Source organism: Convolutriloba macropyga, chromosome 8 (assembly GCF_964194025.1).
Source record: "Convolutriloba macropyga chromosome 8, txConMacr16.3, whole genome shotgun sequence".
NCBI lineage: Eukaryota > Metazoa > Xenacoelomorpha > Acoela > Convolutidae > Convolutriloba > Convolutriloba macropyga.
Genome location: NC_134475.1, coordinates 12,110,724 through 12,136,812, shown reverse-complemented (window position 1 = coordinate 12,136,812; position 26,089 = coordinate 12,110,724). Strand labels below are relative to the sequence as shown.

At 35.3% G+C, this 26,089-nt stretch overlaps 1 protein-coding gene and 1 non-coding gene across 2 annotated transcripts in view; both read right to left on the bottom strand.

Annotated features, from left to right (window-relative positions):
* The window catches only part of LOC142344958 (piezo-type mechanosensitive ion channel component 2-like), a 107,132-nt gene that overhangs the window by 53,156 nt on the left and 27,887 nt on the right, over nt 1-26,089 (bottom strand). The window contains exons 5-10 of the mRNA XM_075397042.1: nt 19,847-20,034; nt 19,159-19,312; nt 15,440-15,618; nt 12,074-12,198; nt 11,312-11,396; nt 427-666 (exon numbers count right to left, since the gene is read on the bottom strand). Coding sequence (XP_075253157.1) covers nt 427-666; nt 11,312-11,396; nt 12,074-12,198; nt 15,440-15,618; nt 19,159-19,312; nt 19,847-20,034 — 971 coding nt within the window. The remainder of the gene's footprint in view (nt 1-426; nt 667-11,311; nt 11,397-12,073; nt 12,199-15,439; nt 15,619-19,158; nt 19,313-19,846; nt 20,035-26,089) is intronic.
* On the bottom strand, nt 15,075-15,158 carry Trnay-gua (transfer RNA tyrosine (anticodon GUA)). The gene is given in 2 exon segments: nt 15,075-15,110; nt 15,122-15,158. It is a non-coding gene; the product is annotated as a tRNA-Tyr (tRNA).

Here is a 26,089-nt window from a genome sequence, read left to right as displayed (position 1 = left end):
CAAAAACACACAAGTCTTTGATTTTACGCTGTACACTCTAAAAAAAGTTCAGGTAAATTTAGCTGAACCGTTTTCAGGTAATCGCAAGTTCAGGTCAATTTCAGGTGTAAAAGCACCAGAAACACACCTGAACTTTATTTCAGGTAAATTGTTACTTGAACAAGTTCAGGTGTGGTTACCTGAAAATAACTTTTTATTGCAATCAGTACCGAAATAACAAAAAATTTTCTTGCAATTATCTTGAACTTTTTTTAGAGTGTAGTAAGGCAATAAATTATTCATTTTTGATCAAAGTTTTGTTTCTGTTTCCATCTTTGAAAAAGAAAAGAACAAATTGTGACGCAACACGTTTTCAGACCACGTTAAACCAGACTGAAAAATCAGACTGAAAAACCGATATAAAAAACTTGAATGTTGATCCCAGACCTTTTTCCAGTTCTGCTTGGAAGTCCTCGACTGTAGGATCTCTGGAGGTGCTGTGAAAAGAACTGGGCCTGCTTCCTCCCCCCATAGCCCCTGCAACCACCCCTCCCCCATTGAATGCGCCCATGCTAGTCCTACTCCCTTTGTGTCGTCGGGGCACTCCCCCTCCCCCACCACCTCCGCCCACACCCACTCCTCCCGTGGCAATCGTGGCCAGAGCATTCAGAGAGTGCATTGCAGAGCCTCGAACAGAAATTATTAACTTCCCAAAATTTAAAACGAAGTCGAACATATGCGTCATGCTCAATCTATGAATCTATCCCCCCATACATCACTTTTAGGCATCGCACCCCCCATCCTAACGCTACCGCACGTGTCATGGATTTCAACTCAAAGTATGGCTATATATGAAACAGGGCATAATTTGTAACTGGTAGAAATATACGAACAAAGGGGTAGGGTGGGATTGAGTCAGAGTAGATCTGGAAGCTTCTTCAAAATTAAAGGTCTTTCAATTGGAAATTTAGAGTTATTTACTCGCTAATACGTATGGTCACGCTTTCCTTCATGGGAATTCTTACCTTCTATGTATATGTGAAGTACCCTAGTCGATATATTGTCGTTTTTGAACATTGTTGGTATGTTCCGTTTTAGTTAGACAAAAGCCACGAAAACTCTTACCATTTTTTCCCTCGGTATCATTGGCGTGCTCGTTTTGTTAAACGTATCAACATGTCGATGTGTTAGGTTTTTAAACTTTAAAAATCACCAAACTACTTGGTTTTAAGCGTAAGAAATTGTTGGCATGTAGGTTTCAAACCACATATCAATCTTTGATCAACAAATTTATTTTATTTTTAAATTTAAAAACAAACAAGGAAATGTATCTGATCAGCTCAACTAGTTTTGTCAACGAGCTCAATGAATTTTTGTATAAATTTGCACCTTATTTCAGAATTTTTATCTAAGAAATACGGTTGAAATGCCTGCAAAAACAACGTTATCACTTGAAATTCATTTTCTCAAATTCTTACGTTTCAAACCGTACATACCACAATTTTATGTTTTAATACCGAAGATAACGAATACTGCACAACCGAACATACCGAAGATTTCTTACGTTCCCGACCGCACATAACGACTATCTCAAGGATTAACACAGAACATGCCAAACAAGCTGAGCATACCAAAAATCCAAATTACAGCAATAATTTATTTTCTTTCACTTCTCAGTTTTTCCTGGTTCCGTATTATTAAACAACTCTCAACCAACCAATTTTTGCTAGCCGTTCAATTAGTTAATTTGGAGCAAAAGTCAAACGAACATTATCTCCTGTTACACAGCAAAGGCAGCCGCTCGCTTAATAAATTCAGGACATAGCTGTAGTAAACCAATAGTGAAGCAAACTTGGACAGCAACACCCGAAAAGAAAAATGCACATCATGGGCAGGATGCCTGAATGAATCAATCAAAAATCCCTTAAGATAGTATTTTACTAAAAACAACTATTGTTCTTCTTACTTATTCCACTGATTTCTTCATCACTTCAACTCCTCAACTATTCAAAAAACATCATAACTTAGTGCTAAGCACGTTTGGTTCAGCGGTTTTATGTTTTAGGTCCGAATAGCACGTTTTGAAACTCTTTACAAAAAGCTTTGCTTTCCTTTATTGATTTTCTTTATTATTTCTTTTGGTTATTGTTATTTTCCATTGCTACCTTTTCGTGTTATTCCTAGCTTATTCATTATTCGATGTGGAATTGATATAAATCACGGGTCCTTAACCCCTAGTTGAGAGAGGGACTTGGCGTTTGAAATACTAATTAATTTGCAAAGTTTCGAGGCCGATGTTGAGCGTATTTGATAAGTAAACAAAAGAAGCACACATGAAGTCGGTGTGAAATCTTGTGTAAACAAAACACAATTAGCTTTGCAAAGTGATCAAGTTGTCAGAAATAGTCGGAATCAAACTCAGAGGTCATTAAACGGAAGAAACTAAGTATGGAAACACCAGGAAAAAAAATGGAACGGCTTGGCAAAAGCAATGATAATTTAATAAATAAATTCCCCGAAATCCCAACAATGCATCCTCTAATAGCCATTTTGGTGTGATAAACGCGAGTATTTATTCCCCATAAGTAACTGCAAGTTTGGGGTTACTGCTTAGTGTTTTCAGGAAAGATATAAAGGTTATCTTAACAAGGAAAAATTAGTGCTTAAAAAGGGAAACAAACAAAAGGTATGCTTTGAAGAATTTGTCGGCCAAATTTATTGTAATTTTCCAACGAAAAACATGTTTGTTAGCCTCCAACGATTACCCACAGCAGGGGGAACACCAATTAAAGACAGAGAGGTAAAATTGTTGTTACAAACCATACTGTGTGAATAAGCAAATCTAATTATATATGAAAGAAAAAGGAATTACCAATAATTAGTTTTTCGAATGGCAGAAAAGAGACTTTTAATCGTTAAAAACTGTCACTTTAATAGAGTAGTTCAGCAAGTGTTCGGATTTTGTGCAAAACAATCAAACAAGCTTGAAATCATATTAAATTAAGTAAAAGAAAAAGATGGTTGAAGGGACGCGCATGAAGAAATGAAAAGGAAAATAAAACGATTTGAAAAGTGTTAGATTTTTATTGCAATACTGTTTTGAATCCAAGGCCGGTAACCCCATTTTAGAAGAATTAGTGAGAGTATCATTTCAACAGTGTTTTGTATTTGTAGGAGAAAATTGGAAGAGATCTTGGGAACTAACGCATTTATTGGTTTGAGTTCTTATATTCAAATTTTGTCAGTCAGTTTGAATTCATCAGGGGATTTACGGTTAAATCAAAGTGTCTAGTTAAAATCAGAGCTCGGAAAAAAATAAACTACTATAGTTTTGGTAATTACACAGTGGAACAAATCATTGTTGTCAGGAAAGAGCGGTAGCTAAAGTATTAGAGGTTCAAAAGGTCTAAACATTTGCAAAAGAGAATTTTTGGTGGAAAAAACGAGTTATGAAGTGAGTTCAATGAACGAGATGGGACTAATTATTGTCCTGAAGTGTTCTAGAGAATAGATTGATAAGTCCAAAAAAGCACAAGGGCTGTTTGAAGGAATTTCTGATAGAGAGAAACTCAAAAGTTGCAAAACCAAGCGTCCATATTTTTGCGACCCCCCCGCAAGTCCTGAAAACCCTACTTCCTCAACTCTGATCACCATGAAATTTTAACTGATCACTCCCAGGGCAATTCCCTACACATTGAGAAAAACAACGGGCTTTTTCCGGTACCCGAAACCGCTCTTTTGGCCTTTAAAGTAAACAAAGAAAAAGGCAGAAAGAACTATGTTTTCCCTGATTTTTAAATGATTGACAGATCATTAAAACACAATATTCTCAGAACCACAGGGGAGCAAACGTATTCTTGGGTTAAATCAGGCAAGATTTAGCAACATGAAAAAGGATAAAACAGAGTGTATGTACTTGTATAAGAACTGTTGAACATGAATTATAAGTTTTGTTGCATCTTGAACTTATCAAAGCGAGTTGTTCGCAAATTTCCGGTCATTTTAGGCAAACATTTACTTTAGATAAACTACAGCGCATAGACAATATCCCACAACCACTAATACGCTTATACGTTAGGTCAAAATGTTCGAAAAGGAACGACACGTTACGTTTTACTGATAAAAACTGATAAGGTTGAGTACCCTTAAGAACAAGAAAAACCATCAGACGCGAGAGAGTGAGCCTGAGAGAAGGACTGACGAGGCTGAGAAACAGCAGTTCGTCAGTCAAAGCGTGAGAGAGAAAGCTCAAGTGGAGCAGTTGATTCTCAGAGTGAGCAAATTGTAGTTGTTTAGTGAGTTATTTGGGAAAGAACATAATTTAGCAGTTGCAGTGAGTGAAACTGCAAAGGTATTCAAAATTGTTGGCTGGGAAGATTATAAGTATTTGGCCGGTAACATAGCTACTGGGAGGCAGAACTTATTTCAGTTATCGGTGAAAAGAAGTAGAGTGACGGATTTGTGGATACTTGCGGAGAGATTGATTGAATTGTTTTGATTTAGTGTGGATCATTAATTAGTTTTGATAGAAAAAATCCTTTTGATTGTTGAACTTACTCAATTAACTGTCTCTGGCTATAACATTACTTGTTGCTGGTATTACATATTTTGATTATTAATTCAATTATCTAGAGGGAAGTTTTCAAGCAGCCGAAAGAGCAACAATTTTTGGGGACAACACAGTACACTCCTTACAACAAGAGGAACTACCAAACAAATCTTTCGGAATTTTGATAGAGTTTTGGGCGCTAGCCAGTCCCCAGCTAGAAGCCTTCTAACGACAAAAATACAAAATTCTACAGTGGCGCTCCTGGGTGGGCTCTCTTGTTAAAAAGTCAGTTATTCAGAAGATTTGAATACGAGTGTGAAGAGAGAGTTCTGATAGACTTGCAACAAGTGCTCAAAGCTGGCGTCTTCCGACGCAGAGCAAGTCGAGGAACACGTTAACGATAGTCAGAACGAGATTACAAGTTTTGTGGAACGGAGGAGATCGAGAGAATTTGTGCAAGAGAGACAGATATTTCCAGGAGAGGGTAATTTTGGAAGACAGTCAGTGATTTTTCTCGGGACGAGGATCCTAACTCAGCGTAGTGGTGGAAGCACCCGAGCAGATAGATTGAGGAGCTTACTCAGACAGAGACGAGAAGAAGAGCCGAATAGAATAGCAGCAGAAATTGAAGCCTCAGAGGAGCATTCAGAGTGAAGCATTTCGGAGAACAATGTCAGGTTTCGGATTAATAAAACAGTTTCCTTCGCCTGGATATGAAGTTTGGGAGGACTGGCGTGAGTATTACTTGGATGTTTGTGAAGTTTTCATGTGGTCAGAAGAAGAGGTGAAGAGGTTTCTACCAGACAAGTTGTGTGGTTGGGCTCTTGATGCTTTAAATTATTTGCCGCGTGCATTTTGGAAAACCGATCAAAGAAATCGTGCTTGGACTCTTCAAGAAACTTTGTACTTCTTTGATCTGAGACTGTCCAATAACCCACAGTTTTATGAGGATGCGTTTGAGAGATACTTGATAGAGAAAGAGGAATATGAGGAAGCGGTCTTACAGTGTGAAAATGACAGACCAGTTTTTCAAAGTGACGTTGTTGACAGAGAGGAGTTACCGCTCCAAGAGCGGACTCCAACATCAGACAAAAAGAAAGACGTTCAAGTGAAAACCGATATTATTGTCAAATCAGTGATGACCAAAAAGCCAGCAAAGAGTTCTCCGACTAAACGTTGGTCGGCCATAAAAGCTGTTGGTTTTGGGGTAAAAGCAATGCTGGAAGAGAACCCGAAGTTCAGAGACGGTACGAGAAGAAGCTTTTCAAAATTGGCTGACAGTTTGTCCGGTGTGGAGATTGTTGCTGATTCGAATGTCATTGGTGGCAATCGCACCTTCAATTTTTACGGAGAGATGGAGGAGCAGATTACGACAAAGACATTATCTGAAGATGAACAGTTCAAGAAAATGATGGATCGATGCATTGTACGGTGGGACAATAGTGAGAAGATGAAAATTGCAGAGCAGAGGAACAAAGCACTCGAAGAAAATGATTTCAGTGAGTTGGAGGATGATGCAAATTTTATTCACGACGATTTTGGTGATGATGACAGCTTCTTTGAAAGTGACGATGAACACAAGTTTTACTGCATGGACGACGATGTGTTCCTACCAAACATTCGTGGGCGGCACAGTAGTTCTCATTCTTTGGCGTCGACACCAGGAAACGAATTGACAGTTGTGAAGAAGTGCTCCAAAAGTTTGACAACTCTTGAAATCACGTCCGGTCCTGGCGTGCCGTGGCACTTTGGTAAATGGATAGATGTTGGAGAAACAGCTATGCCGCATTTTAGTGTTGCTCAAAAAGGTGAATTGGCCACAGCAGCAGAAAATATTTTTAGTGAAAATTTGATTGACAAGAGTTCACGACAGGGTAAAGCCAGTATTGGGTCGCAGCACACTAAACACCTTAGTTTGACACGAACTTCATCTGAAGATAAATGTGAGAAATTACACGCAAATTTTGTAACCTTTCCAACAGACGATGCGTATTGTGATGCAACCAAGAGTTGTGAAATAACGGTTGCAAAGGCATGCGCGGATGGATTTCCAGAATTGAGCAAAGTAGAAAAATTGACTACACCAGCAAAATTTGGCGAAAATTTTTTCACCAGGATCTGGGAAGAATGCGCAACGGTGGAAACAGACAAAAAAGAAAATGGTGACTCAAACGTTGCCGCCATTGATGGAGGAAACGCTTGTGCATTCGATTCTGGAGAGAACGTAGTGCCAGTACAATTCGAGAGTTCTTATTCGAAGCAAGATAATGAACGGGAGCAGTCCTCTGATTTTGAAGTCAAGAAAGCAATAGGCGCTAACCGGAATCAGTTGATGAGAGGCGTATGCAGCCGAGAAGAGATAGTACAATATAGGAGGGAGGTGTCGTATAGTTCTTCTCCGAACTTGTTGAGGGCGAGTGACGATCAGAGAAGCGTGGATTTGGAGTACCCTGAGTTGTACAAGCTGTTGTTTAGAAAACAAAAAGTCAGTCAAAGGAGAAGTGGAACAAATTGAAAACGAGGTGTTATTCGTCCAGGGGATTCTTGCGCAAACGAATGAAAAAGTCGAAGAATGAGAATGGAGGCGGTCATCCATTCAAGCATCGGAGGAAGAAAGTAGAGTTGACAAAGTTGGTAAAGTTGAACTGTCTTTGGTGATGAGAACTAGTTAGTCAAATCTGCTGCTCTTATGACTGTGAGTTAATACGCCATACCTTATAATAGAAGCTCATAATTGGATGAACATATCTGCTTTTAAGAAAGAAGTGCATATGCTCTAAATGACAAAACCATTGGAAAAGGATGGCCAGTTTAATTGCAATGCTCAGAATTAGATTAAAATTAGACAGAGTTGGGGTTTTTTGTACAGGATTATTTTGATGGTGAGCTTCTTTTTGGCCAGTTTTTGTGTTCAAAACGATTGGTTGACTGAGGGACTCATATATATGATCATGCTTATATCTTCTAGTTATTATCTAACCACTAATCGGTGCTCTGGGCATTTCCCAACTTTCATTTACTTGGAGCTCTATTTAAATGGTTCACACTAACTTAGGTTCACTATTTAACTGAAAAACGCTCTGTGCAGAGGAGAGGGTGTGCTAGTACTCAGGGACCAACGGATTTTTTTATTATTCGGGAGAATAATAGTCTAGGAGGGAGGAGTGTGGAATTGATATAAATCACGGGTCCTTAACCCCTAGTTGAGAGAGGGACTTGGCGTTTGAAATACTAATTAATTTGCAAAGTTTCGAGGCCGATGTTGAGCGTATTTGATAAGTAAACAAAAGAAGCACACATGAAGTCGGTGTGAAATCTTGTGTAAGCAAAACACAATTAGCTTTGCAAAGTTATCAAGTTGTCAGAAATAGTCGGAATCAAACTCAGAGGTCATTAAACGGAAGAAACTAAGTATGGAAACACCAGGAAAAAAAATGGAACGGCTTGGCAAAAGCAATGATAATTTAATAAATAAATTCCCCGAAATCCCAACAATGCATCCTCTAATAGCCATTTTGGTGTGATAAACGCGAGTATTTATTCCCCATAAGTAACTGCAAGTTTGGGGTTACTGCTTAGTGTTTTCAGGAAAGATATAAAGGTTATCTTAACAAGGAAAACTTAGTGCTTAAAAAGGGAAACAAACAAAAGGTATGCTTTGAAGAATTTGTCGGCCAAATTTATTGTAATTTTCCAACGAAAAACATGTTTGTTAGCCTCCAACGATTACCCACAGCAGGGGGAACACCAATTAAAGACAGAGAGGTAAAATTGTTGTTACAAACCATACTGTGTGAATAAGCAAATCTAATTATATATGAAAGAAAAAGGAATTACCAATAATTAGTTTTTCGAATGGCAGAAAAGAGACTTTTAATCGTTAAAAACTGACACTTTAATAGAGTAGTTCAGCAAGTGTTCGGATTTTGTGCAAAACAATCAAACAAGCTTGAAATCATATTAAATTAAGTAAAAGAAAAAGATGCTTGAAGGGACGCGCATGAAGAAATGAAAAGGAAAATAAAACGATTTGAAAAGTGTTAGATTTTTATTGCAATACTGTTTTGAATCCAAGGCCGGTAACCCCATTTTAGAAGAATTAGTGAGAGTATCATTTCAACAGTGTTTTGTATTTGTAGGAGAAAATTGGAAGAGATCTTGGGAACTAACGCATTTATTGGTTTGAGTTCTTATATTCAAATTTTGTCAGTCAGTTTGAATTCATCAGGGGATTTACGGTTAAATCAAAGTGTCTAGTTAAAATCAGAGCTCGGAAAAAAAAGCACTACTATAGTTTTGGTAATTACACAGTGGAACAAATCATTGTTGTCAGGAAAGAGCGGTAGCTAAAGTATTAGAGGTTCAAAAGGTCTAAACATTTGCAAAAGAGAATTTTTGGTGGAAAAAACGAGTTATGAAGTGAGTTCAATGAACGAGATGGGACTAATTATTGTCCTGAAGTGTTCTAGAGAATAGATTGATAAGTCCAAAAAAGCACAAGGGCTGTTTGAAGGAATTTCTGATAGAGAGAAACTCAAAAGTTGCAAAACCAAGCGTCCATATTTTTGCGACCCCCCCCCCCCGCAAGTCCTGAAAACCCTACTTCCTCAACTCTGATCACCATGAAATTTTAACTGATCGCTCCCAGGGCAATTCCCTACACATTGAGAAAAACAACGGGCTTTTTCCGGTACCCGAAACCGCTCTTTTGGCCTTTAAAGTAAACAAAGAAAAAGGCAGAAAGAACTATGTTTTCCCTGATTTTTAAATGATTGACAGATCATTAAAACACAATATTCTCAGAACCACAGGGGAGCAAACGTATTCTTGGGTTAAATCAGGCAAGATTTAGCAACATGAAAAAGGATAAAACAGAGTGTATGTACTTGTATAAGAACTGTTGAACATGAATTATAAGTTTTGTTGCATCTTGAACTTATCAAAGCGAGTTGTTCGCAAATTTCCGGTCATTTTAGGCAAACATTTACTTTAGATAAACTACAGCGCATAGACAATATCCTACAACCACTAATACGCTTATACGTTAGGTCAAAATGTTCGAAAAGGAACGACACGTTACGTTTTACTGATAAAAACTGATAAGGTTGAGTACCCTTAAGAACAAGAAAAACCATCAGACGCGAGAGAGTGAGCCTGAGAGAAAGACTGACGAGGCTGAGAAACAGCAGTTCGTCAGTCAAAGCGTGAGAGAGAAAGCTCAAGTGGAGCAGTTGATTCTCAGAGTGAGCAAATTGTAGTTGTTTAGTGAGTTATTTGGGAAAGAACATAATTTAGCAGTTGCAGTGAGTGAAACTGCAAAGGTATTCAAAATTGTTGGCTGGGAAGATTATAAGTATTTGGCCGGTAACATAGCTACTGGGAGGCAGAACTTATTTCAGTTATCGGTGAAAAGAAGTAGAGTGACGGATTTGTGGATACTTGCGGAGAGATTGATTGAATTGTTTTGATTTAGTGTGGATCATTAATTAGTTTTGATAGAAAAAATCCTTTTGATTGTTGAACTTACTCAATTAACTGTCTCTGGCTATAACATTACTTGTTGCTGGTATTACATATTTTGATTATTAATTCAATTATCTAGAGGGAAGTTTTCAAGCAGCCGAAAGAGCAACAATTTTTGGGGACAACACAGTACACTCCTTACAACAAGAGGAACTACCAAACAAATCTTTCGGAATTTTGATAGAGTTTTGGGCGCTAGCCAGTCCCCAGCTAGAAGCCTTCTAACGACAAAAATACAAAATTCTACATTCGAAAACAAACAAACCTCCACTGTCAAACTCACCAATCACGTCCAAAGTCCCGACAATCCAAATTAGCACCCCATCGAATCTTAGGAGAAATACTTTATCAGTTACATTTTTGATGTGATTACACCGACTTGTAGCAGCGGTCAATTCATTTGGTCATCGGTCGCCGTTGTCTAATCAGTGGTGCGAATCCTTTCGTTCAGTGTTACCATCCTTCTTAAGAATTTTTACTTCTTGCATTAATAAATATATTTAATGACAGTTTTTAATGGATCGATAATTAACATTAGATGTCTTACCACTCCTGGAAAAGAACAACCAGTTCTCTATCCAGGAGGCTAGCCAAGAAGGCCATGTATAGGAAATAGGACAAGAAGAGCCAGCAAAAGCACTTCCCAGTGATTGAAGTGGCTTATAGCAACAAATTCAACTAGTAGCTTTCATGAACTCCAAAACAAGCAGTTTCTCAAACTTTTCCCTTTCATCTTGAAATTGAACTTTATCTATATTGATGCCTTCAAAACTGATTGAACTTTGTTGTACATAACCTTATTGATTGACACTGAGCATACCAAGAATTTCTTACGTCGTTTTTGTACCGTCTTTTTGACCAGGGTACTCTTATTCACTTTATTCAAGGTGTAAAGAGGCCCTAGCGGCGATGACCAAATTTAAATCGTATAATATAATTCAAAGCTTGACAAAACTTGACAAAAAGAAAATGTGAATGATAAAAATTCCTAGTATTGTTTGAATGTTTACAGAAATGTAACTAAGAGTAATAGTTTTAATGCTTTAAAAAGTATTATTTAAAGAAACTTTTGCTTTTTGCACAAGTTACACATTTCAAATCCAACTGATATGATATTTGCAAGAGAATCGAAAAAATTACAGGAAAATCGAGAAACTTTGTACCCGGATACATTCAATCGCACTGAGATTGTTTGCAAGATTTTTGCAAGATTGTCGATTCATAGATTACCCGGGAGATAAAGGAACCGGGTCTACTCACCGAAGTACTGGCTGTCAATTGAGGACTGGAGAGAGTGTCGCTTCAGAGCAGTCTCTGCACCCGCTATCAGGGCCCCATACGCATACTAAACAACATAAACAAATCAATAAATAAACACTAATCGGATCTTTTCCGCTTCCGTTTGAGCCCCCCCCCCCCCCCCAGCTTAGTGGGTGCATATTATTTGCACCCCCCTGACGCACGTGCCATATTTTCACACAATGAATTACTATGTAATGGCACATGCTCTGTAAATGGGGGTGCATAACGTACTAGGGGGGGGGGGCACAAACGGAAAAGATCCCACTAATCATCTGGACATAATAAGTATCCAAACAAAAGCAAATTTGAAAAAAAATGATCATTGACGTATTTTTGACCATATCCAGATATGAGTTTTCTGAGACAATTCTCAAAAGATTCGGGGAGAGGAGAGGGGGGGGGGGACTTGCTTGCTCTTTAAAGCATATGGCGAGGTACTCTAGTCACAGCCTACCCAATGATCTTTCTACGGTTAGAGGAATCAATGTACGATTATTTAAGTCAGTTTTGATAGAGATGTCTTTTCAAAAGTCCACGTCTCAACTAGGGTTACACGAGGCAATAGACAAGGTGAAAGTTGGCTCAGGTTAAAAACCCTAAACTGTCCATTAATTGCTTAAAGAAATTGTCACAAAAGTTTTTCCATTCAAAGTGTTAACTTCAAGTGTCCGAAATTTTTTTATACCGGCCAAAAATAAGACACGATGATAAAAGACTTACATCGAGGGCACCAGGAGATAGTTTGTGGTCTGGAGGGTTGACATCATGGAACTCGTCCAGATCACTGTCACTGTCACTCTCGTTCCCTGTTCGCCCCTCGAATTGGAGGTACCCCGTAAAGATGGCTGAACAAAATGTATGTCACGATTAAAAATAAAGCAATGCAAAAGAATTAGTTTAACGACCCGGGTCGAGGTTTGGCGGTGAATTTTCGTAAGAAATGCGGTGAAATGCGGTGAAAAAAAATAATTTTCACCGCGTATTTCTTACATCTTTTTGCGGTGAATGCGGTGAATCGCGGTGAATTATTTATTTTCACCGCGTAATCAGGGTTCTTACAAAAAAGAATAGTCCCCACACGGGTTCGAACATCTGACCTCCTGCATGCCTTCCACTGCTTAGTCCACTGCGCCAACTTTCACTTACATCTTTGAAATTTCTTGTGAATTTGAATCAGATTGAGTAAACTTTGGAAAACCTATGCGGTGAATTTTTGTAAGAAATGCGGTGAATTTCGCGGTGAATTTTTGTAAGGAATGCGGTGAAATGTGGTGAATTATTTTTTTTCACCGCATTCACCGCTTTCACCGCATTTCTTACATTATTTTGCCACAAAAGTTGATGCGGTGAATTTTTGTAAGAAATGCGGTGAATTTTGCGGTTAATTTTTGTAAGAAATGAGGTGAAATGCGGTGAAATATTTATTTTCACCGCATTCACCGCAATCACCGCATTTCTTACAAAAATTCACCGCATTCACCGCATTTCTTACAAAAAATTACCCTAAAACCTCGACCCGGGGAGAGCAACTATATAATCTATATAGGTACGCAAAAAAAAGAACAACTTTAAAATGTTTTTTTTGAAGAACTCCTTCATATTCTAAACTTTTAAACATTACATGATGATTTACCCATTTCCATTTTAACCAATGCCATTTTACCCAATTCCCATTTACTCAATGTCTTTAATCTTTTTTGTTCAGTGATCTGACTAAAAATTGGCAGTAGCTATTACCAGAACGTTTCAACATACTTTACCGAATATTCTATGCCCACGTTCGGTTTTGATGGTTTCATATCAAGTCCCACGGGCCATTTTGCTATTCTAAATAATAGTTTAAAAATAGGGTAGAACAAAAAAGGCATTGCGTAAAATGACATTTGATCAAATGACAGGTTGGCTATGATGGCTTTGTGTATAGTTGGATCGGGTAAAATTTCATGATGTTCTTTTGATACAACAACGGGGGCCATCAACAATGAAAAAAAAACAGTTCGTAAAAACTCTTTTTAAAACACCAAGTACGAGAAAGAGCCAAAACAGCCGTACAAATAGTCAAAATCTAAACCTAAAAACTATTTTAATAATTAAAGTTTTGGTTTTAACAAAAAATGGAGTGCGACTTAAAAAGTATTAAAAACAAACTCACGTGACTCAAAAATTAAAAACGATGAGACGTGTTTAGTGGCTGTTATTGGTACAAATCGAAGTCTGAGCTAAATAGTGAACACAAGCTATCATCTGTTTGCCCCGTTTTAAATTTTACTTAGTACCCTTCGCTATTTTCCGGTTTCTTTGCTGTTTTCCGGCAGTATTCTATACACATTTTAGATGGAATGAAAACTAGTTATTTGAAAAATCTCCATAGGTCCCAAAAAAGTCGCAGCAGATTTTTTTAATGAAAAATAGGGTAATTGAAAGGGTAAACATAAACAAATTGATTAAGAAGCATTTGAGAATATAAAAAAGAAAGGTAAAAACGTTACCTGAGAAGTGAGAACACATTTAATAACTCGAAGGTCTAAAAAAGCTCCAAAATTTGTTGCTGCCCGTTTCTCAAACATAACTGAATTTTAAATGTAACTTCCAGGAAAAAATACTATTCAAACCCAACTTTTCGCCCACTTCAAAATCTAATTTTAGCAAAACAAAATGAGAGCATCCAAGAAAACGTTGACAGGGAATATATACTGGCGGAACCTTTGCAATTGACCTAACATATTGGTCGGTGTTTTCGCCTTTATTATTTCTCACACGGGAAAGATTTAGAGTGAAACCCGGGTCAACGTTCATACAACTTTCTTTGATTTCGTACTAGGTCATATATGATTCTTAGTAATCATACTAGGTCGTATATGATTTGTATGAATTCTTGGTAGTCATACAAGGACCATATATGATTTCCCAGAAATCATACAGGGATCATACAAAAAATTTCATTGACAAAAAACTGTCTAATTTTGATTTTCTATTGAAGTTGAAAAAATTTTTTGGGAATCATACAAGGTCATATATGATACATAAAACATTGACTGGTGGCACAAATTCCCGTATAATGTAGTCAGAGGTCTTACTAAATTATTATATCACATTTGCAATCTACCTTTGATTCTGTGGGTGCGCTAAAAGATTAAATTTGTGGTTTAAACATATTTAGAAACCAAATTTGAGGTTATATGCAAATTTATTTCTCGATTTTTTTTTATAAATGAATTTGTATAAGTATAAACTGGCTTCAGAGTATGTCAAAAATTCTGTTATGTATTTGGACCTGTTCTCTTATTTAGTGCCCAACTTTGCAATTGATATTGTACGTTAGGGACTTTTGGCGGATCATATAGGTGATGCTCTGTCGAAAAAAAAAACAAAAAACATAAATGGTAAAAAGAATTTCGAAAAATAGATGTATGATTCTTAGTATTCGTACTAGGATCATATATGATTTCTTGGTAATCATATATGATTTCTTTGGTTTCATACAAGGATCGTACTAAGAAATCAAGTATGGACAGTATGAAATCATATATGATCCTTGTATGAAATCAAAGAAACTTCAACCCGGGAAGTTGTGATTTAGAAACACCAGTAACAAATGCATGATTTTGTTCTTATACTTAAATATTCTCAGCTTTTTGGCAAAAAGGAAACTGAACAAAATACCACACCTATCGATAACTCCTTAAAAATAACTTGGAAGTCTTAGGAAAAAGATTTCTTCTCCGCCGACCCGGACTCGAACCAGGGACCTAAGGATGACAGTTTACTCTACAGTCCTCCGCTCTACCAACTGAGCTATCGGCGGCTGTTCTAGGAAAGCTTCGTTATTGCTATACTATATGGACAGTGACATGTAACTTTATCTGCTCACAACATTTCTAAATCTAACTCGATCGTTATATAATTTGTTACTTTCTCATTTCTAACTAGATACTGACTGACTGTATCAGAACCATCTAACAAATGTTTACCAAGACAACAGATGACTGCGAGTCAATTGTTGGAGATTTACCATTCGTACCTTTTTCAAACTCAATCAATGCAAAATTATTGATCATAGGGGGAGAGGGGGGGGGGGCGTAGTACCTTGATTATGAGTCTCTGGGACCCATTGTAGAGTGTGGTGGTGGTTGTTGCCCCCTGTTGCCCTCTGTCTGTGTCTGATCTTAGTCATGCTCCTTCTGATCTTGTCAACTGTCTGCTGTTCCTCCTCGTGTCTCCTCTTAATCTCCTTCCTCAAGTTGGAGTTGATCAAATAGGCACCTCTGTTAAACGAAACAACACGTGACATTTTGTTGCGTACTGATTTTACAACAATTTTTGTTTTCAAAACAAGTAAATTAGATTACAATAAAAAGGTTAAAGATACGGATCTTTTCCGTTTTGAAACCCCCCCCCCCCCCCCCCCCCCCCAAGTACGTTATGCACTCCCCAGTTACAGAGCTCGTGCCATTAAACAGTATATCAATACGTGAATTGGTTTTCTTCCTATTAATAAAATTAACTTTTCAATGCTCCTAGGCTGCTATTTAAAGGGATGATGATAATCTACTACGTTTAAGATTTTAGTGCAATTTTCCGTTAAAATATTTGCAACAAGGGGATCGGAGATCTAGAGAAGCAAAAAAACCCACTAAGTTCCGCTAAATAATAGCGTTTAACCCATCCAATCCAATTCAACCTCTATAAGAACACGAAAAAGCAATCTGCAATTCAGAATTTTCCCGTTTTGTGGGTTCATATTAGAACAAAAATCAATCTAGGAATTCATTCTCAATTGCAAAGCCATCTTCACAAGAATGATTTTTAAGAATAATATCTCAAGATACGCTTCCAATCGATTATTTAAAATGATGAGCTCAGTACATTGATAAGTCACAGGAATAATTTTAAAAATATTTTCATAATAAAATTAATCTCAATTTTTCCATTAGTATTTCAAATGTAACAGCACTGTTGTTGATTTTGTTTCAAAAACTTTTTTAATTATTTTTGCGAAATGTGTTAAGATGTACTCCTAACTACGTCACAAACAAAGCATTGACATTTTTGTGCTGACAAATTCAAAAAATTGTTTCAAAAACTTTACAAGAGAAACAATTAGCCTAATGCTGTGAGTTTATTTAATAATTTCTAACAAGGGGGGCTCGGTAATGCGCGTTTGCACATAAAGTTCCACATAAAGAAAGATTGTCTCTAACGCAAATAACTCAGTGGATTAAAAAAAGGCCGCATTAGATTGATGAGATCAGCCATTTTTAAGAAAGCAAGTCAAGACGAACAACAAAATCAAACAACAATATTAACAAACATTCAATTACATCCAAAACTTTATGTCCATTTTAAAAAAAATTATTAGCAAGATCAAAATAACGTCAGATAAAACTAAACAAAACAAATTGGAACTAAACAAAACAAATTGTACTTCAATAGGACAGATAAGGGACCACTCCATAAAAAGGCTCGGTCTCAATTAGACAAAAAAGGACAAAAGTTATAAAATTGGCTTATATTTCTAAAAACAATTAATTTTAAAGTAATGCAAACCTATTAGATAGCAAATGAAACTATTCAACATGTTAATGATCACATACGCCTCTACAGGAGGGCACTCAGACCTGTCATTATTCCATTTTTTATACCGTTACAAAAACAACAACAAATAGAGACAATAAACAAAAGAAGTTGTAAAGCCTTATTCTGGCCCTCAAAACATGTTTAGTGGCACCTTCCTCGAATGCCATTAATGTGCTAGGCGACTTCTCATTAAGGACACAATGTCACAAATAGACATAAAAATAGACAAAAGAGCAAAATGAAGTAATACTTTTTGTTTTTAGAAAACAATTATTTTCAAAGTCGGAAAAGCCATTAGATACAGAGTGAAAACAATAAACAGGTCCGTTTATTCGTTCAATAGAAGCGCTAGAAAGCTGTAGATAATTAAAGTATGTCTTTTATCTACAAAAAGAACGTCAAACATGGACAAAAATTAGAAATATGTTTACTTTTTTGCGAAAAACCCTGTCAAAGCCGGTAAATTCATAACAAATTCTTTGAAAAAATAGACTTTATACACTTAAATTTCCCATCGACAACAATAACGGCATATGTGACCTGTATATAACGGGTCAAAGAGACAAAAAAACACAAATGCGAAGATAAAAAGTAATTTTTTTATTTTTGAACTTAATTGTTTTCAAAGCCATAATACCATCAGCTATCAACTCAAATAAGAAAATCGGCTACTTTATTACTCCATAAAAACCAATTACAAATGCCATTATTCAGGGAATTTAACAGGACTAGAAAGACAAAGTATAAACGACAGCCAAAATCAATTGTAGAAAATTTCAATTAAATTCTCCAAGAAAAGGGGTGTCGAAGCCGTTAAATTCATAATCTTTGCCTTTAAAGACTTTTAGATCTTCAACTGTGCCTTATTTTGAAGGCCAATAATGTTGTATATGAACTGTCAGTAATGTGATAATGCGACAAAATGAGTAAAAAAAACATAAAAAAAGGGTCAATGCCTAATAATAAAAAAAATGTTATGAAATCTAGCACTATCAAAGCCAGACAACAACAACGTAACGCGTAAAACCACAAAAACATTAATTCAATAGAAAGAAAAGGAAGAAAAAGCATTCTTTCGGGGATGACACAAAGCTACAAGTTGACCAAATTAGGAGAAATTTAGTGGCAAATTTAATAAGCTATCCTTTATTTGAAAATCTAAAAATCAAACATTTTCAACACTCAAAGGGACCATGAATTGGATTGGAGCTATCTAGGAAAACAATTGAATCTATCAATAGTGAGCTTTGATTTGAAATGATATTTTCTTTAATTAACATTCAAAAGATCAAATTATATTTAAAAAATTTTATTGGAATATAAAGCTCCAAATTTGGACCAAAACCAGCCTCGCTATTGCTGTTTCTCCATTAAGAATACTCAGTTGCTAAGAATGTTATAGATCTCGATAATTTGTTAGTTAAAAGATCAAAAATAAATGCTGCGTTTTGAATAATCATAGAGTAAAGTCAGCAAAAAACGGCAAAATTTTAATTCCCGACTACTCTCAAAGGAAGTGGAAGTAGGACTAGCTCCCCTTGTAGTTAACAGAGATTGTTTTAGTTGTTTTTGTCTGTGTACTTTCGGCAATTATAAACAAAGTGGACTAGAGATGCTTATTTCCAGCTATTTTGGATGAAAAGTCTAATTTTTGAAATATTTAGCCTAAATTTTAGCCAAAAAAAATTATATCAAAGTAGTCCACAATTTTTTTTTGCCTTCAAAAATAAAATCAGCAGTATTATTGCTAACAATGTTTACATATTTTAGCGAAATTGTTATTTTAGGCAAACATAAAGGAAAAAGTGAATAAAAATAACGCATATCAGTCTAATTTTAACAAAAATTTAAACCACGATAACTCACCTAGAAAACGACAAAATTCAAAAAAAAAATCTTTTTAGTTCCATATTCTACGCTGGACGAACTTTTTAATGATACCACTCACAACTCTCCACGATGAAAATATCGATCGATCAAAATTGACTGAACAAGAAAACCCATTTGAGTATATAGTTCCTCCCCCCTCAAGAGGGATCGGAACAATAAGATCTTTCAAATTGTGATAAATAATACATTAAATCTTAATCGAATTATTGAGAATATCTCTTTTGGGATGAATGAGTTTCTGGGTGTCCAAGCTCTTCATTTTGTATGTGAGTCGCAACATGAAAAAATCGATCAGCACAAATGTAAAGCGGAAACTATTGCTGTATCGGCTATCTGACCGTGATGCTTGCAGGGTCTGTTCTCTGAGCTCTAAGTACACGTAGTGGAAGTAGCTGCTCTGGAATATCTTCCTCTGTAGCAGAATGGTCGCAAAGCAGAAACAGTCCATTTGCAGTCCTGCCGCGTCAGATGGGAGCTCACATGTGCCCATGTCTATAAAAAGACACAACAGAACATGCCGAGATGCGAATAAGAAACACAATTGAATTCCTATTTGATAAGGGATTACAAAAAATTTTTTTTGCTTAGGTAGAGTAAGTCTAACCTATTCAAGTATCCTAATATCAGTGAAGTAAATTTTGAGCATTCATAAAACGTTAACTTTTGATCCATCTATGTAACTTTAAGCCGCACACTTAATAAAGCTAAGGTAATTTTACCTTTAAAAAAATTTAACTTACCTCAACTGTTACGCTAAATCTGTTTATTACGCAACTGTAACTTTCATTAGCTTACCTGAACTTAAACTAACTTAAACTTAATTTTTTCCTAGAAGTTCACCTTAACGCTGTTGACGTAAAATTACCTAAACTTTATTTAGTGTGAGCAGTTACGTAACCTATACAAACTTCATCCCCCATATATGTAAATATATTATCTAAATTATTATATTGTCTATACTTTTTCTATATAATTCATTTTGTATATAGTTCATTGTGAACTGGAAAAACCCAAATGTGTTCTCACTGGCGTCTCCGGTTGCAGACGCAGTTGCAGCAGCGGCAGAGAGTGAGAAATCCCGGATGCAGACTATTGAGAATGCCTGCAGTACCCAACAGTGTCCAAGCAGTTCATGGAAGTATACACAACCCAGAATGTGGAAACAGTTCTTGAGAAGAATCACAACCAAGTTGTACATCAACAGTTTGTTCCAACTGAAACAGAACAATAAAAAATACAGTGGTGTGTGAATGAATAATGTATCAAGGTTTTTATCGCCATCGAGAAGTAATTAAACTCCGAGGCGCAACCGAGTTGTTGAATAAATTCGGAGAGCGATAACAACCGTGTGCTAATTTTTTTTTAAAACCAACCCTAATTGCGATTACAACAGTTGCAAAACTTACATCACACTGCAATTGAATAGACTATCTTTTTAGACCATTCAGTTATCACCACTCTTCATATAGCAACAGTGGCGAGAAAAAGGTCGAATACCAAAGCACAGTCTCACCAGCTTCAGATTTTCGTAGTATTTATTGGGCGATAACAAGTCATTTCGTTGGTAAGTTATGCAACTGTTGTTAACACAACGAGAGGTGATTAGATAGAAAGAGTAGTCAAGAGACTTGATTTTTTTTCTACAGCCACAAAGCACAAATTTCAATTTGGCTATAACTTTGTCGCCACTAATTTTAATATTATAAACAGAAAAAACAATATGACAGGTACCAGACACTAACTGTAGTCTGCGTCTAACACAATCAACTAGAGGTCTAAGTCGACTATGTACAATATGATCTGTTGCTATGTACGTGTTGGGGCATTTAAGGATATCGGATTCTACTTACCAAAAAGATTATCAGTTAATTCTTATTTGCGTTAATTCCCATATCGTTCGGATATCCCGTACTGAAATTCCAGAGCCTATAATGCATGATTCAGAGATTTTTAAGAGTCCAAGTGTTAAAAGAGAGTTGCCAGACTTGGGTAGAGGACCCAAGACTTGGGACTTCTCTAAGCAGTGAACAGCCAAAACTTGGGTTTTCTGGACAGAGTAGAACCCAAGTCTTTGGTTTCTCTGAAGAGAGTTAAGTTTTGATCTAAGTTTGGATCTTAGTTTGGATCGAGCTCAATTTAAATGTTGTTTTATGCGGATTAATGTTCAATTTTTTTTCTGATTTGTCAAGCTGTTTCACTTTTCCTCAACAGTAAGTATCGAATTTGTATTTTGGACCTGCTAGGCCTTGAAAAGATGGCCGTAGCTTACCACGAGCCACAAGCTTATTTTTGATAGCATTCTCATTCGTAATTGGTGCATAATTAGTTCTTAATTTTTACATCAGTGTACTCAAAATTATGATAAGAGTACCCATGAACCTAGAAAAAAGCACCACAAACAGGTTGTGGACCCTTTTTGCCCAGAACATTCCAAGTATTGCGGATTTTCTGTCATGAGGTCAACAAGTTATGGGTTTACAGAGGGATTGAAGACTTTAATTTTCTTTGCGCAGAGAGACCCAAGACTTGGGATTTCTCAGGGCAGAAGCCCCCAAGTCTTGATTTTTATCTGTCAGTAGAAACCTCAGTGATCGACTCTGGAGTGTTCTTTTAGGTGAGAAGAGTCACTTCCATCTACTATCCATAAAATACCTAACAGTATTGAATAATAGACAATATCTTATGAGGCGTTTGTTTATAGCTAACTGTTTATAGAATTTGATGCAGAGTTCTTGCTATGTTTTTCAAGGCTTATTGAAAACTAAACATTAATGTTCGAATAACATGCTAAATTACTTTAATTTTCAATGCTATTCTTTTTGATGGTTTCCGAAAAATAATGAATTCCGTTCATTTTGATTCATTTAGGTTCAATTTAATGAGTTCAAAATATTTTTGTGGCTTCTTGTGAATAAAATAGACGTCCGTGACGACAAATAGACGTCAAATAGATTCAAATAAAAGCGATCACCGAAGTTTAGACAGTAATGTGTATATGGGTACCTCCGCAACATAGAACCGCGATACGGTACCCATATACACATTACTCTAATTCCCTTTATATATCCACTACTCTATATTCACTTCTTTTATATTTTAAATCTATCATTTCTTGTCTCACTTAGTGCAAGCCACTAACACAGAGTTAAGCTGGTAATTAACCATTATCAGACGGATAGTTCGGGTTCTATCCTCACTGACTCCAGTGAACGTATACCAGATACTAGTATAAAACTAGTGAGACCGTGTAAAAAGCACGTAAAACCAACTTGCGAAAAAACTTGAACAAAAATTGAAAGAAATATTAAAATAATAAAAATTTTCATATATCCCCTAATCAATATTTAATCAATCTAAAACTAAAACTTCCTGTCTCACTTGGTGAAGTGGCTAAATCATCGAGTCTAGTTAAGTTGCTTTAGCAAACGGAAGGTTTGGGGTTCCTTCCTCACTGACTCCAGTGAACGTCCCCCGACTCTGATGAAATACTATAAAACTAAGTGAGATAAAAAACCAAATTCACAGTTCTTAAAAATGATGATCCCTGCTGTGAGACTGTATATGGGACACACTGTGATGGGTATACAGTCAAAAAACACTGAGAGCGGTGGAAACACAGTGATAAGTGTTTTTTTTTCACTGATAGAACCTAAATTCACCATTACTATTTCTAATGCCCTTATCATCAAATGGATCTATAGCTATCTTATATGTTCCTTAGTTTCTAAATGATGCCATTTGCTATCAATAGTATAAGTAGTTACATATTTACTTACACCCCCATATATAGCATTTTATAATCTTCCAAATTAATTTGGTTTTCAATAGTAGCTTTAGTTATACCTTTTAACTTTTTCTCATCTTCTCCTTTAACTGTATTATAACAATATGCTTTAGCTTTAAGGAAGCAAGCTTCTATAATAGTATCATTAGGTAATTCATCCATCATCTTACCCAACTCATTATTATGTAAAATATCTTTTATCTTATTCATTTCAGTTTCTATATTACTATCTAAAGGAATATTTATGTTTATAAATATACTATCTGTATCTGTGTAATGATAACTACAATCTAACTCTTTCTCGAAGTAATCATATATAGCTTTATACATGAATAGTTTAGCTTTTTCTAATATAACAAATCCAATATAATTAATTTTATCTAATTTAACATTACCTCTCGTTTTATGTACGGCTACTAAATCATCATCAAACTCTACAGAATATTTGAAACCAATATTTTCTACTAATTTAATATATCTATCTACATCATTAACTAACTCTACATCTTGTCTATTATATACATTCTCTATTGTTTTTCCATAGAAGGCATTATTCATTAACTTAAAGAATACATCCCCAAATTTATTACACTTAGCTTTAGCCTCCTTTCTTTTCTCAATATTAAACTCAATATAAGGCTTCAACCACTCTCTCTTACTATATTCTAACTTTTGCTTAATTGTAATATCTTCTAATTTCAAACCACTAACTAAATACCAATCTAACATCTCACAATCAATTACATAATCGTTTTTATCCGTTAACTTCAACATTAACTCCTCATTGGGTTTATATCCTTTCTTTTTATTTTCATTTTGATAGTCTGTAAACTGATTAATGTTAGCTTTTGTCTTTTCAGGAAAGAATGGATATTTCTTTGTTTTCTGTTTCAACTCGTCATTATACTTTATATCAATGGTATAGATATATCCAGTATTAGAGCTAGATCTAGTATATACTGTATCTGCTAAGCCAGTTTCTGGATCGAGAGTGTCACATACTTTGATCTCACCAGTAGGTAAAGCTTGAACCATAGCAGACGCATACAATGAGTTGAAGTCTAAATTCTTTAAATAATTCTCTTTTCCTGTATACTCAGGATCTATTTCTTTATTTTTACATTTTACATGACAATCACCTAATACTGAAGCTAACCCACCTCTAATACCAATTTGTATGGTATCATAAATATTAACTGTATTTCCTTTATAATATTTAAGTCTAACATTAGTATATTTCAACCCACACAACCAGGTTAACCCAGGAGTAGAATATGTGTAACATGGATCTATTTCATAATATTCTAAAGACATAGCTCTAAATTTCTCAAATGCATCAACTGATAATAATACATCTGTGTTAAGATATAACATCATATAATCCTTTATTGTCTCACATCCAGTATTATTCCAACAATCTATTGCTTGCTTATATTCTTTATCTGTAATACCACTTTGTTTCAACTTAGAATAGAATGCTTCCTTAGGTGGTAATGTTGTTTCATATAGTTTATCTATACTATCAAACCATTCATATGGGAATATACCTTTACGTCTTTCTAAGCCACATTTATTTAACGTTATACATTCTTCATTACTCAATGTTTTACTTATAGCATCTAAGCTAAGTGGATGGAAGAACCTAAACATATCTAATGCTTTAGCATAACCCATATCAAAACTAATATAATTCTCATCACTTTTAGTTATTAATTTAAGTCTAATGGGACTCTGTCCATGGTGTTTCTCACCCATCTTCTTTGCTAGTTTAGTTATAAATAGAAGATTATCATAATTAGAAGAATTAAATGCATATATTGGTACGAATGTATTCTTAGCTTGGAGGTTACATTTATTGTGAGCATATCCTCTAAATTTACCATTCAGAGGATCATGACCTCTAACGACGTCTTCACCCAAGTTCTCATTACAATAGTAACATCTACTATATAACGGAGTAATACTATCTTCTTTCAATGGAATATTTATACTAAATATATCTTTAAATAATTTATTTTAATGATCTACTCTATCCACAAACCAATCAACTACTTTATCGCCACAGTTACATTCATACTTAACTTCTAATATATCAGGATAGCCACTTTTTATATATAAACCACAAGCAATAGGAATGTGTTTACCATCTTTTCTTATACATTCAAAATCATAATACATAGCAAATGGTACTCTGTTTTTATAATGGAACTTATCAAACTTTAGGTAATCATCTTTGTGGAATGTTCTTCTTCCTACATGTTTCTGTGTATTACATAATTCTAAATGTTTATTTAATGCATCTTCTGTTCTAAATGATACACAACATTTTAGACATGGATAACATATATGCTTAGATGATTTTCTTAATAAGAATGATACATCTTTACATAGGAAGTAATGATTATCCCAGTATAATATATTACATCCTTTAGGATCATTATGATTAATTAATACAGGATTAATAGTTTTATTTTTATTTAGATTAAACACATTGAATAATGTTTTATCTTAATTTAATTCTTGTATTTCCTTTAAGTGATAATAATCATATGGGGGTGTAACTACTATTGGTAATTTTATCTCAATTATATATTCTGGTTTATTATAATTACTAACTCTACTGCGATTATGTGGCGCAGAATGTAGATAAGCAATTAGACACCATAGCAAACACTTATTATCAGTATTATGTATATTAAATATATATCTAGATGTGAATGGTAACTCAGTATCACATCCACCACCAGGATAAAACCTATGTATATACATTGTCCTTTTAACAAATCGTTGCATGCTCCATCCAGATTGATTCATTTCTTGTTCCTGCATTCTTGTCTCTAGTTCCCCATTCAATAAATCCAAGTCATGTGCACCATTATATTGCCTAGTCATTAACCTAAAGGTGAATTCGTTTTCTTCCAACTTATCATCTGTAGGTTTTGTATACTTAATTAAATCAAAGGTGTTAAACTTAATATGGGGATGTATGTTATGCAATGACTCCAGTATATTCAAGAATTTAGGATCTTCATAATTACTACTAGTTATTATTATTTGATTACGCTTCATGTTATGATCTAATCCTAACTCATTAACTTTATCTCGCCACTTCCCATCAACAAGTTTTTTCTGATTAACATTTTCCTTATGTTCATCTGATTCATTGTGTTCATTTTTATTGTTATATCTATTATTACATATATTGCAATATCCTTCAGTTATATTCTTATCTATATCCTTATCCTTAGCCTTATCCTTTCCCTCTACATTATCTAGATGCATCTTTGTTTTTAAATGTTGGTCAAAACTATATTGACTCAGACTTGTCTTACATATCACACAATCAAACTTACTTCCATTCCTTACTATTTCCCCAGTAACCAATCTTACATTATTCCTATGTTTTAATGTTGTTACATGTTTATTATAAGCAGTATTATTATCAAGATACATATCACAACTATCACAAAACTTTATTCCTTCTT